Source organism: Polyodon spathula, chromosome 12 (genome assembly GCF_017654505.1).
Source record: "Polyodon spathula isolate WHYD16114869_AA chromosome 12, ASM1765450v1, whole genome shotgun sequence".
In the NCBI taxonomy this organism is placed as follows: Eukaryota; Metazoa; Chordata; class Actinopteri; order Acipenseriformes; family Polyodontidae; genus Polyodon; species Polyodon spathula.
Genome location: NC_054545.1, coordinates 14764733 through 14779542, shown reverse-complemented (window position 1 = coordinate 14779542; position 14810 = coordinate 14764733). Strand labels below are relative to the sequence as shown.

The window sequence follows — 14810 nt, the reverse complement described above, 5'->3', positions numbered from 1 at the left end:
AAAGATGCGCGAGAAAATGTTTGTGTGCTAGAATTTATCTTTCAATTAATCTGAAGAAACAGTGTCGCACAGTCAGGCGATGTTTTACAGTGGGATTTCTGAATATCTGGCACTAAACTTGTAAATAAATCTCGGTTTGCAAGCCACACTTTCAGATAGTGTTATACTTCCTTGGTCATTTCGCCTAAATTGTCACCATTCCTCCAACAGCTTCTTTCCTGTCATTAACCAACCAGCTGCTTACCTTACTGACTGACGCTTTTAGCCAGTAACAAGCTTTGACCCAGAAGATCTTGCTGAGGTGAAACAAACTAGGAAGTGCAGGCATAACAGATTTCCTGAGACTAAGGCATAGTAACGGATATCAGGCTTTAAAATAAAAATACATATTTGCTGCAAACGTGTTTCTTTCGAAACTGCACATTTGAGACCTATATACTGAATGGAAATGCAAAACAATGACCTTAACCCTCTGTGCTATATATAGTAGCACCTTGTTGGCTTTCCAGATTGTTTACATTCCCTTACAGCAACAAATTCCTCCTCCATTGGACCCTCTCACGTTCTGTGCTAACTTACATTTTGAAACTAACTGCAAAGTAACTGCAATATTACCACTGGACTCTTTCTTATGGTTGGAGATCTTAGGGTTCTTTACTTCTAAAACGACCAACCCCTCAACTAGGATTTACAAGATGTACATTAGACGAGTTTATTGAAGCTGGATGTCATGTAATCCTTGAGTATTTTAGTTCCATAAAACAAGTGGACCAGTGATCTAGAAAAATAGGTCAAGGATATCTTGCTAACGATTACCTGAACACTATAATAATAAGTCAACGTCACTCATATGTGAACTTGTTTAGCTGCAATGCAATCCTGTGCCAAGCACATCAACCTAGCTTGAATAATTTAAGAAACACACCGCTAAAAAAGATTCCTTAACCAACGAGAAAAACCTTTCAGCCTACTGTACTTAGTGGTTTCAATAAAAAAAAAAATATATATATATATGTGTTATTTCACTCTTATATGGCGTCATTAATAGAGTATAGTGAATGATCGTTTGTGGTATACTGTGCTTTATCTAAGCAAGAAATATCCTGATAAATCATTATAACAATAACATACAGTACACTCTTTATAAACGGGCAGCACTTCAACTGTGAAGTCATACACTTTATTTTCAATGGCTCTCATTTCTAATTTGTAACAAAAATACAAAAATAATAATATAACAAAAAAAGCCTTTTTAAACTACTAACTGTTTCAAATGGATTCATCCGAAGCTCGTGGTATTAACAAATAATGAAATTTTGCCACCAAAGAATGAAATGATGGTTGTAGGCAAGGCTGGCTGTAATTGTGGTTTTGGTCTGTGGAAACCGGAGCTCTCAAACAGTGCGGTCACTCAGATTAGAATTCTCCTCCCGGCTTGTTTTCAACCACACTCGAACCAAAGAACATGCCGCCAGGCTGCTGGCAGTAGCTTTCAATGGTATTCAATATCAACAATTTATTTTTTGTACAGCCTTTTGGTAACAGGAACTCAGATGTTTTTTTTTTTTTTAACCATAAACTTCTAAAAAGTGAACCCAGATTTCAGAAAATTCCCCTTTTGTCTTGTCTTGTCTTGTCTTGCCGTGATAAATTTTGGACCACATGGCAACAATATTATCCCCTGTAAAATGTAGTGAATTGTCTGGGTCTAATTCCTGCTTACATGTATGGAAGTCTGACAATCAGGAGTAACTTCCAGCAATGGACAAGGCAAATTTTGCTAATCACAGCTAAAAATATGCAGAACTCTCTGCTTTACAAATGTAAAGTATTTGGGACTGGCAGAGTTGAAAGGTCACATTGGCTATGTTTACAATGACTTCCTGCACCCAGAATGGAACGTTCTTTTTCTAGAATTTTGATGTCACCATACCATCATCGCACTGCAGTTTATGGGAAATGTGGAGAGTTCCAAATGTGGAGGGGGTAGGCCAGTGCCAGTTTGATATGACTAATATCATTCCATAGGTCAAAATGCATCAGATTCAAGGGATACATTGAAGAATCATCATCTTACTGAGATAGAAATACATCACCTCCTCTAATCCCGTTGAAAATCCTGAGTTAAAAAATGCATTGAGTTTCAAAACATTCGTCTCTAGATGTACAGTATACAAATGTAGAATATTTAGGTTGCTATTTGATGCGTTATTTTATTTTGAATGCAGCAAAAACGATGGTACGCTGTTGTACTCTAATGGTACTCTAATATGGTGCTGTAGCTTTAAGACCGACGCGCACTGTGATGCTGTTGCTCACTGCTTGAGTGTTTTCGGATGATCTTCCTTAGATGGGATACAGGGTCAGTGAATCTTATGCATCGCGATGGGATCATTCACAAGACAAACCCCACTGAATACGAAAAGTTCTAAAAATGTTAATTAACCCCAACCCGATGGTTCGACCCAATCTAGATGGGGTGTATTTCGGGTTGGGGCTCTCTCTCTCTCTCTCTCTCTCTCTCTCTCTCTCTCTCTCTCTCTCTCTCTCTCTCTCTCTCTCTCTCTCTCTCTCTCTCTCTCTCACACACACACACACACACACACACACACACACACACATATATACACACACATACACACCACACACATACATATATATATGATATAGATATACACACACACTGTGGCTGATAAGCTGACCTCGCTGACCTCTCTGATAACATCAATCAAGAAACCCTTAGCTTTTACAGGTCATAGCTTCAAATCTCACTGTTGAAAAATAGTTTAATGCAAAAACTTCTTACAATAATTCAGTAGTTAAAGACTATTTTCTTTTTTTTTTTGCAGGCATGAGTTCTAGCTTTAATTTTTTGCTGACATAAATCTAGGTGACACTTTAAATTAGAAGCTGCAACACATCTCAGTCACTTTGAGCCAACATGCTGATTAAATAAAGTCAATTTAAAAAAAACAGAAGCTGCAGTTCTACTCAGACGTAAGAACATAAGAAAGTTTCATTTGCCACGTGCAACTAATCGCGCAACATTGGGGGGCACTGGGAAAATCATTAATAAAAAATGTAATGTCTCGATACATTACTTTATTCTTTCTACACTGTGTAATACATTGGTACAAGTGATGCAATCACACTGTATTGAGTTTATCTGTCAGTGTAAAGAAAAACAAAAAAACACCTATGTGTAATAATGGTATGTCCCATTCCCTTGGCTGCGCAAACAGACCATAACCAATTTGCGTCCCTAATGTGCATGTGTAACACGGAGGAAGCCGTGGGCAAAGCAGCGACGACGCACAGCGCAAGCACCTTAACCAATACACAAGAGAGCCATTCACGGTTATTTAACTTTAAATCTCATCTTACCGACGGGGGAAGAATCTGTAATGGCAGCACATCACACAATACTGCCCGTTAGATAACAGGGGTCAGTCAGAATCATGCAAAGGTACGTTCAATCCACAGCATGACATTCCTAATAGGAAATACTAAATTACATTAGGTGACGGTTTCTCAAAATAAACCTAAAGGCACCCGTGCTTTAACATTTGCGTACAAAAAACAAAACAAAACCAAAAAACACACAAAAAAAGCACACATTAGCTGCCACAAAACCTTTCTAAACTGTGTTTACTGTAGGGAGCTATCTTGGCAGGGTGCGTTTATTGTCTGGTTGGTCTGCTAAGCGGCTCTGCAAGCCAGCACGGCAGACCGATGCACTTCAGTATGGTTAATACCTCGTTTACACATACTAGCCGAAGCTCAAACTGCCTGTCAAGATTTTATCAGCTCATTCTCCTGTTCAGAGTCACTGCCTGGGCATCTGCAGCTCATTAAAACAGCCACTCTGCCCACAGAATCAAATTGGTTTCATTCTGCAACACCCGGAATTAGTCAGAAGCGCTGGTGAACCTTATAGACTGTTCATGATTCATAAAACAACTTTTCATTATAACTTCCTCCATTTGTCCAACCACTCCACAGTTTAACCAATGAAGGACTTAATGATAAAACTTCTGAATAGTCTTCCCCCTGTGTAGAAGCTTTGTATATTCTTTGTCTTTTCAGCCCGATTTATCAAATGTACATTTTCCTTAAGGCAAGAGATACTGGGCTGTAGTCACACTCTTTAATACAAAAGTTACTTTGAGACTACTTTAAGTCTGCATTGACTGCAATTATTTCAGACTGTTTAAGAAACTGTTAACAGTCTAGAATAAAATGCTTTCATTATGAACAAGCATACCAGTGAAATTCATCCCCCTCCTCTGCTGTACATTCAAAATGAAAGATAGAAAGATGCTTTCACATACCCCCAGACGCTCTAAATAAATGATGCTAAAGCACGTCCAGACCATTTTGCTTGTACATGTACAGTATGTAATAACCTATAGCCATACGGACAGAGATAGACAGGCTGCTTCCACAGGTTAACCTGAGCTAAAGAATGTCTTCAGCAAGTTTCATAACACTTGAACAAGTCATTCTTCAGATATACGTTAAAATGAAAGAGTGAAATAAAGACAGACTCAGAGTACCCTGAGAATATAAAGCATTCAGTGCACAGACACTACCCATGTAAGTTCAAAGAGGACAACTTATTGGTGTTTGGTTGATAATTCACATATAAGGATTGCCAAAAGAGAGATTTATTGCATCAAAAAAACTAAAAAACCTGCAATGAAGTTGTATTGGTGGCGCTTCACCAAACCAATGCCCTAACATTCAATTACAGATCACTGTACTGTTCCAGAGGTCTTTCAAAGCAGATCAGTGCAACTGTCAATTTGGCCTGGCTAGATTCCCCTTTCAAAGCATAATTAAATCCCCTAACCTGTATAACCTGGGACATGGTATTCCTGGAAAGGAGCATCCCAGAGGTTCTCCCTTCATGTAAAACCATATTTACCTTACTGGGCTGGAGAAGTGCCTGCCACTTCTGTTATAAATATTTCTCATAGTAAAAGCACAGCAAAGTCTAAAAAGGAATTTTGAAAGCGTGATAAAGCATAAAGTAAGCATTATAAAACACAGAGAGGTATGGTAAATCTTATTTAAAAACAAAACATTGAAAACCATATTAAAACTATGAATTAAAGCATGGGAAAACTACAAAATTACCTTGTAAAATTACTACAGTAAGCTTTTATAAAAGGTTAATATCTGCTATGGAAGACCTGTTATTTTGCTGAAAGGAGATGCAGTAGGCCTGGTTTTTGTTATAAAGCCTGCACAAGTAATTTCCATGTCAAAACGTCTACATTCCTGGAAGCTGTGGTAGGTTTCTAAAACACATACGTGTGTATTATTATATGCTATTGTATCTGTGGAATGTATAACACTCAGCCCACAGTAGGGATAATCTCATCCCCTGGTACAGCAAAATACTTTTTTTTTTTTTTTTTTTTTCAATAAAGAAGCCCTGTCGTGCAATCAGCAGAGGCTGTGTGGATTTTTAAGTGACTGGAGGGTGGATTTTGGTGGGGTATGCTAACGGTTAACAGCAACGTGTGCCTTTATCCTTCTAATCAGTTTCGATACAGTTCAGTTCCAGGGCTTGCTGAAATAAAAACATTGTTAAAGCTCCCCAGAACCACAGACTAGCACTCAGGCACTTCCTCCAGAGGCTGAGCTGACACGCAGAGGGCTGGAGCCTGGCCAGGGAACCAACACGCAAGACCCTGTTGCTCTGGACTGTAAAACTGTCTGGACAGCCACGCACACCTTCCAATAAGGCCTGGAAGCTGATGGTTTTCAGGGTCAGCTACAATACAAGTGAACCAACAACTTCTCAGTTAGCTGCATTTTTTCGTTAGACGGATAGTGGGTATCAAGTTCATCTATCCCTTTCAGTAACTAATCCTGCCCCTCGATGTAGTTTTGCTACCGAATTATTCAGCCATGTAGTCGATATAAAAAACAAATACAAAAATGTATTTTAAAATATCATAGCGATTGCTTATTTGAACCTCGGCTAACAACTTACAACACGTTGAAGCACAGCAAGAGTTTAACATATATTCAGTAGAGTTTTGCAATTGTTCAAATGCATGAAAGGGCTTACGTTAAGTACATAAAGCTAGTTTTTAAACTTACTTTCCAACGTTGGATGCAGGTAATTAAATAACTTAAATGTATTGACTGTACATAACGGTCGCTTAGTTTTACCTGGGTTAGGCCCTGTATGTGATGCAGGAAGGCATTCATAGTGCAGCACCAAATACTGGTTTCATTCTTTAGACAACAGCAGTACAACTGTCTTAAATGGGAGAAATGAGGAGTATAGGCATTGTTTCTGAAGAACTGTTTTGTGCAACAGAGGAAAGCTGGGACTCATCATTATCAATCTCTGGAAACTTTAAACTTTGCACTGGATAACTGGAAGTGGGAGGCTTCCCCTGTTGTCAAAACAAAGACAGTTCAAGCTGTTCTTTTTTACTTGACCCTAAAACTATGAGAGCCGTACAACGGAAAAAAAATAATAACAATTCAATAGGATCATATACAACATGTTGTCATTCATTTTTTATTTTGCTAAAGCTTCAAATTTAACCTGCTTCACAATTACGGACTGCAACCTTTACTGTAGAAGTGCTTTGAAAGTACAGCCAAAATGTTTTAAATGATGTCATGTATTTTTCTGACCAGGAGTTGACCTGGAAGTTGCAGCTTTATAATTACGTCTTTTCGGGCATGGATGCAAAGTTGGGCTTGAGCCAGGTTGATAACCATCGTTCTGTACCAGTGACTGGGACCAATAAAGGAGGAATGAAACTGCAGGCAACCCCACACAAATATTTATTTGTGGTACAGAGTCTTGCTGTGCTATTTGCTCTAATTGTCCAAGCACACAACCTGCTGGGAATTCTCAGACACAACCCCAACGAGGGGCTACAGTAAATTACCTCAGCGGCCGTGCCGAGCAGCGTGCTTACTAAATGTGATTTAGTTGATCCAGGTTACGTGCTAGTACATAATGAAACCACTGTTATAGAACCTGACTCAGTGCTTAAACTAACAGTTATGAAATGCTATCATAGAATCTTATAAGCAACAATGTATTCCTGCAAGCACCACTATTCTCAGTTTTGTTTTATATACAATTCAACTAATTATAATAATTAGCCGAAGATAAAGCCAAAGGAAAATAACCATACAGTTTTACCTGCCATGCATCATGTAATACCATATTTTTAAGTTCTATCCAGCTACTATAGGAACTTTGTTGACAACAGCAACAAACATAGAAATAAGGAAATAACAAGATTGAAAACATGTGCGGAGAGGTTGAAGGTGGTGTTTTCTCAAGATAGAAAGGAATCAATATTTTCGACTTGATTCCAAGAATGTGACAGCAAAAACGTCACAAATCACTGCTTCACAATTAGAGCTAATTTTTAGTACATCTCTTATTGTAGACTGGAATTCCAATGAGGTAAAAGGCAAAAGCATAATAACCGTGACCAACTTCTAAAGCAAAACTGCATGAATGGACACATATTTTGGTACTTGATTAACTGTCTTCACAGTACGCTAGTTATCTGCAGCAACTCACAACAGAATCACTAGAGAGGTCTTTTCTCCGATAGCATTATGTTACACAAAAGAACGCAGATATTCTTGACAACTACAAGCATCATTTTGAAAGTATGGTGTGGGCAAGTTCACACCAGATTCATTCAGACACACAGCATATTAACTACCAAAAGGGTAACCCTTCCATGACCGGGCGTGTTGCCGCTAGTTTGTATCCAATGCCAGGAAAAGTGTTGCTTTTATTTTTATGTTGAAATATATTTTAAAAAGCATTTTTACACCTAAAAAGATACTGTATATTACATTCCCCTTTTCACATGAAGCATGTACTTTAAAACACCAATTAAATTATAATCTACCCATCATTAAACCATCATTTAGCAGAATGCATGTCGCTGCAGTGTGATTGGAACTGTAAAACCAATTTCACAATATAAAAACGACCACAACTGATAAACACATGTCCAGATACCAATGCTTTGTAGGTCATGATTTGTGGCAAACCGTGTGAAACACTCATCTATCTATGAAAAATAGATATCGTTATATAAATGGCAGTTCTATCGTGGACCAGAAGAATTTAAATGTATTAAAATATATGAGCATTCCTATAATAATTATTTTTAATATGTAGACTATATAGATGGACAAGGCTAATTGTGCGATACACATTGATGGTTATCTCACTGTAAGGAATGCCCATTTCAAAACTGCCTTAAAAACATATAATTTTACCCATCCAAATATATTTAGAGCTAAAAGTTAAGCACATTTATTTTTCATCGTTTCAATCAAAAAAGCAATGGGTACAGCTAGCTTCTCCCAGTAGTTTTCAACGCAAAAATAGAAGACTTCCAACGAGTTTTGGGAGATTGAATACTATAGGGTTACTACAGGAATGGAGCGAGGCTACAAGACAAGGTCGGTTTATGTGTGGAGAGTTTCAATATAACAGTGCTGGTATTCCAATAACCATCACCTGCTGCTTATTTGTTAACACACAAATATAAAATACAGCTATATTGGTGGTCTGAACTGATTTTGAACTGACTTTGCAGTTGAAGGGAATCCTGAGAGTTGACCGGTTTGACTTTTAATAGCAGGCAACATCAACTGTACCAATACTGAAAATGCAGCACGGTAAAGTCAATATGGTGAACCTGATGTTGCTCAGTATGCAGCTGATGTTACTCAGCTCAGTGGAATACAGCAGCCGAAAATATCCTAAGCAGTCTGAAACGTAAAGTATAGGGGGCCTCGTCTAGGGAAAAGGCGGCTTCAACTTATGACCACTCCACCATAACCCATCCCTGCAAGGTTCCCCAAGCATTAAAATCTGACTTCACCGACTGTTCCTTCAGAAGGTCAATAACTTACTGTAGCTGTTCTGCTTAACAGAATGTGAAATTCTTGGCCACAGGCCACAGGACATACTTTATTGCTTTTCTACATCTTATTCTAATTACAACAGTCTGCTTCCATTATTACTGCTGACTACTTAGTGAAAATTACCCACGCGGGTGGCTCGGTGGCCCTCAGGGAGCCCATCTTCTGCAATTAGCCAGCTTTTTGCTTTTATAGAAAAAAAACAACAAATCATAGCCAGATCACAATCTGAACTAATGGGTCTGACAAAAACAATATGTACACAGTCAGGACAGTGATATGGGGCGGCAGGACAAGGGATTATAAATGATTATCATTGGTGTTTAACATGGAGAAATACGTCATTCAGCAGTCATTAACGAGCCAAGCTGTGAACACTGCAAACACACGGTGAGGCAGGAGATCATTTTCTCCAAAATGATTGAGGCTTTCAGTTTCAAACAGCCAGTCTTGAAACCTTGATGAAGACTGACATAAAATCCTGCTCAGCAAATTTTGTACAGATTTCTGTCAATGGAAACTGATGTGCCAAATTCAAGACAACAAGCTTTATTTTTAACTGACAGCCAACAAATGTATTACATTAACTCCCAAAAGAGGCCTGCAGCACTTCTGGTAACATATTTGTTTTATTGTTTGTTCTTTGTTTTGTTTTGTTTTTTAATTTAGGAGTGCCCGTTTTAGAATGTCCAATTATTTTTTCCCCTCATCGCAGCAATTCCTCACACAGCTCTGGAGAACTGCAGGCTCAATAGGCCAATCCCACGACCAAGCCTGTTTCCTGTTTTATACTCAGTAACGCAAAAGCTGACGTCATCAAGCCACAGGCCTCTGGAGGACAAAGGTCAGCCCTGCAGGTGTCCGCCCGAGCTCACTAGGTGCCTGGCCAGTAGGGATCGTTGTAGCATGATGAGGAAAAACAGTGCTTGTCGTTTTTGCCTCCGTAAACCTGCAGGATCGTCACAGCCACTGCAACGCTCCCTCTGGAATCCCCAGAGATGACCACTGGCTTCGCACAGCCAGAACGAGAACCTGCGCTCCCCATTTGGCTGTGCTTTTACCAGGGAAGCCACTCGGGGAACCCCTTGGTAACTTTAATGTACATTTGTTGCTAAGTATACATGTTTAAGTTCATATTGAAACGATCACTTTACAAGGCCTCAAAACATTAATGCACTACAGTATTTTAACAGCGTGCCTAACATCAAACGCCTGTATTGAAAAACATGTATTTGTGTACACTAACAATAAATATGTCCATTGAAAAACTGTATCTGTGTTTTAAATCATGCATCACAATACAGCACCAAAATACATAAAGTAACACATTTGGCCCATCAATGCACTTCCAGTTCATAGTAGCTGATTTATCTTAAAACACTGTCAAGTTGGGTGAATGATTCAACATCAACAACAAGGCTAGGTAACCTATTCCATAACCTCACCATTCTCTGTGCACAGTGTCTGCTACCATCTCAGTCTATCTCCACTTAATAATTCAAGTATAAAAGTATTAAACCAAGTAAAGAACCACTGTCTCCAGCATAAGAACAATAAGGGAGCAAAGAAGCAAAATAAAAAATAAATAGATTTTAAAACCGGCACACATTGAAACACACATATCCCCGTGCAGGGGACTTTACCCCCATAAAACGAGTCTAATTTGTCCATATACAGTTTGACAAAGTTCAGATGTTTGGTGTGTTTAGATGTTAGGATTTTCAATTTATAAGAACAACCATTAACTTGGAGCAAGAACCAAGGACATTCATAAAAAAGACTGTTTCGGAATTCCCAGTTCCTCTTCAACTGGGTATTTCTTGTTACTGAATAGGCAAGTTCTTACTGTAAGTATTTGAATTATTGCCCAACACTTGACCTTGATGATCGTCAATGATCTCACAGATCTTGGCATATTCTGCACATTTCCAGTTCTTTTCCCTGTCCATGGACCACACAATGTATGTCTTTAAAGTAAAAGGAATTACTCTCCTTCCTTAACTTTACCACAATTTGAAGCAGACCCTGGCTTCAGCTCTTTCAGCGGGACTAGTCTGTTAGCTCTGGAGATATGCAGCACACCCCTGTTTAGCATTCAACCCTCAAACCACACTGAGCTTCCATGTGGTCTGTCTGAAAGACAGGAGATCCTGTAAAGGCCCCAGTAATGGGAAATACCTTCCAGTAACAAATTTCCCATTTCCAAGTTACATTTAATTGAGGGCGAGTGGTTCCCAGCATGGGATACCTACAGCATTACTGCTCGACTTGCATACTTTGAACTGCAATGACAGAACTTTCTGTTTAGTCAACAGTGCGGCTGCTGTTTATAACGCTAAAAGAAAATGAACAGAAATATACAGTATTAGGTTTACTACCAGGATGAATTTCTTTAATGTTTGTTTCTGTTTGATAGAAACAAAGGTTGTCCAAAACCACCTACATTTGTTACTGTTTATGAGCCCAGCAGGCCCTTGAACTTTAAAGTTTGAAGCTTGAACTTTTTGTAACTTAATAGACCAATAGATAACAGCCAGTCACTTAAAATTCTGCAAGAAGCATAATGCCACACAGGATCTCTATGTTACAATATACTCGCCTAACGTTTTGTAGTATTTACTATTTTTATTTTTTTGCTTTTGTTTTTTGTAGAATCCTGATTTTTTATATATATATATATTTTATATATATATATATATATATATATATTCTATATAATATATATATATATATATATATATATATATAGACACACACACATATTTTGTATATGTACTTAGCTACTTGTAAATCTGCCAGGCAGTTGAACTCTCTTTATAGATTTCAAATGTGCGGTTTTGAAAGAAAACACGTCATTTTATTTTTAAACATGAAATCTACTACATTGCCACTTTGGGGGCACGTACATAACAAACCCTTAGGCCAAAAAAGTTTAAAGTTGTGGGTTTTTCCCATTTCTCACGACCCTTATTCAGAATACATTTTTCGAGTTGCCACACTTGTTGCCTCACTTGAATGACCTGTATATTTCCCCCCCCATATCACAGTTAGATCTGCGACAGTGGAAGCAGAGGTCACAGATTTATATCTTTTCGATTTTAACAGTGAAATTTGTGCTGATTCAGCTGCCATCTGTATATTTTCGTCTCATGCTGTGTCTGAACTCTCAGCTCCTATGATGCAATTTGTGTAACACAATCCCACAACGGGAAGTCTAACAAGAAAAAAAATATATATCACAATCTCAACATTCAAGACTGTAATGCAGGGACAATCTGCTTTTTTTTTTTTTATTAATGACAATTATTGTAAAAATATTATTCAATAATAGCATGTGAGTGCAGTACCATTTAAAAGTTTTTTTAGTACAAAAACAGAGCAATGACCAAAAAAAAAAAAAATACAACATGTCAGCGAAAAGGTTAATTTCTACTGGATACTACCTGTAATGGAACTTTATTGAGATAAAACAGCTTGTAACAAAGTTGTCTGAAATGAAGTGGTCAATAACAATAATACAGTTAAAGGCAACACCACATGTAATTGAACTTTACTGAGAGAATGTAACTGTGTGCCTACAGACCCTATGTAAAAGCATGTGGTCTGTATCATTGGTATTGCCAGACGCTAAGTTTTAAATGGACACCACTAGTAAAACAGTGCATTTGCAAACACATACAAGCTCATCTTACATGCTTGGGACTACCACTACACTTCCCTCCCGTCTCCACCCTCCCCTTCACTTCCCTAGCCCCTCTATGGTGGAACCAGCTACCGGAGAACTTCAGGACTGCTCCATCTCTCACTGCCTTCCGCTGCCTCCTCAAGACCCCTTGTTTAGACTGCTTGCAGATCTCTTGACTATGCACTGGACTTGCCTGACCTAAGCACCACAGAACTGGATCCTCAGCTAATGCACTGTCCTTGCACTACTGCACTACTAATATGTAGATAAACCTTAGATAAAGGCACCTGCCAAATAAATCAATAAATAAATCAATAAATAATAACAATAATAATAATATAGCAGCGCACTGCCGCAACTACAGTATTGTCAAAAGACAAATCACATGAAATGACCCAGTGATGATAATAACAATGCAAGATTAAAAGCATTAGGCAGACAGAGAGACAGAAGAGTTTGTGAGGTAGATCACACTACGATCACCTGTCCTTTCTGTTAAAGCGAGATTGTAGGGCAGAGATCACTGTAAAGGGACAACAGCAACATGCATGTACGCTTTGTATCTGAAGTGCAATAGTGCCATCTGGTAGAATCTAAAAGGTACTAAACTGAGTTGTTCCAGTAACCTGCTTTCAAATAAAGATAAACATCTTCAATAATGATTTTCAGTAGAAGACAGTGTATTTTTTGTAGTGTTCTTGGAATATAAAGCTAGAGTGTTGGTACCCCCTGCTGGTCAAGATGTAATACTGCAGCTGTTAATGGAAACGTGATCTTCAGCATCACATTCGAACTGAAAGGTTTCATTTGGCTCTCGCTATGTAATTGACGTGTGTTTTTGCTTCAATTTCCTTCGCTGCCTCTCCTACAGCACTAAAGACGACGCACGTTGATACAAAAGGCAGCATAACAAGGTTTGCGGCGGGTTGTAGTTACAATGGCAGTAGGATATTATTAGTTTATGTGCTTTTGTACAAAAAAAAAACAAGGACAGCAGTGAATTCAGAAAAGCCTTTTGAAGGAATTTGGGTGGTTTAAGACTATCATCAACCGACAGGAGCTGTCTCTTATATATCTGCATAACACTGTCGACAACATGTGCATCTATGAGTATGCACTTGCCACTGCAAATTCTGAGGTTAGCAGATCTGTGTAGGGCGTAGCAAAGAGGTGGAGCTGGCTGAAGAAAGCTCTACCGCTCAACCACGTGAATGTACACGTATAATGACGGTTAAAAGGGCCTTAATTCACTTGAGTATATCGAGGCAGTAAAGTTGCTGTATACCCATTCTGTAAAGAAACGTGCGTTATCCTTTGTTACCGTGCCTTTTTCGGAGCTGCTCCGTCTTCCACCCCGAGCAGAGCATACAGATCGAGCTGCAGCACTTCTTTAGAAGCAGACATAGTCGCTCGCCGATTCTTCTTTATTTTAAAAATGAATTATAAATAGCTGTTCCGTGCTCTCCCGGTTTAGAACGTCAACGCACAACCTTTCAACTACAACCTCTGAGGAAAGCTCGAAAGCAGTGCAAACTGGATGCTGTAGTTTTTAATAACAGAGATCATGAGTTAGGCCAGACTGCTTGGGGCCGCGTTGGACTTCAAATCCCAGAATGTACTTTGGGCAGCACAGGCGCACACGCTAAGCATTGCATTCTGGGACTAGTAGTGTTTTGTCTGAAATGACAGTATAAAGCGAAGGTATATTCAACCACATTAATAGTTTTCTGTTAACTAAAAAAAAAAAAAAAGCTCAGTTCAGCAACCACACAACTGAAACAAGTGTTGGCATGTGGTATAACATGAATTCCTTAAATTAAGGGACATAATATAAGAGGACAATGTATAATAACTATTCCAAAACATACCGTATTTGATAACTTTTTTACGTAAAAAGGTGCCTATTGATACACTCTTGTAATAACAAAAGCGTTGATATCAAACATGTTTATACAAATCTTGTTTAAAGATTAATAGATCAAATAAAAACCCTGACCATCTTTGCCTTTTGGGCGTAGCGTAAATATTTTTCATGTCTTCCCTAACAAAACATGCCGCGCCACATCTAGGGGTCTGTTCATTATCTAAACAGTGTCGGATCTGTACCGCCGCCGCTGGAAACATTAAATACAGTCTAATCGTGCGAGTATCCAGTGTATTAATTCCTGTACAATTTATAAACACA

The 14810-nt window shown here is 38.5% G+C and overlaps 1 protein-coding gene across 1 annotated transcript in view; it reads right to left on the bottom strand.

Moving 5' to 3' along the window:
- LOC121324615 (dnaJ homolog subfamily C member 17-like) overlaps positions 1–14144 on the bottom strand; it is a 79059-nt gene extending 64915 nt beyond the window's left edge. The window contains exon 1 of the mRNA XM_041266697.1: positions 13952–14144. Within this exon, the coding sequence (XP_041122631.1) occupies positions 13952–14029 (78 nt within the window). The 5' untranslated portion in view covers positions 14030–14144. The remainder of the gene's footprint in view (positions 1–13951) is intronic.
- Between the last annotated feature and the right edge of the window lie 666 nt (positions 14145–14810).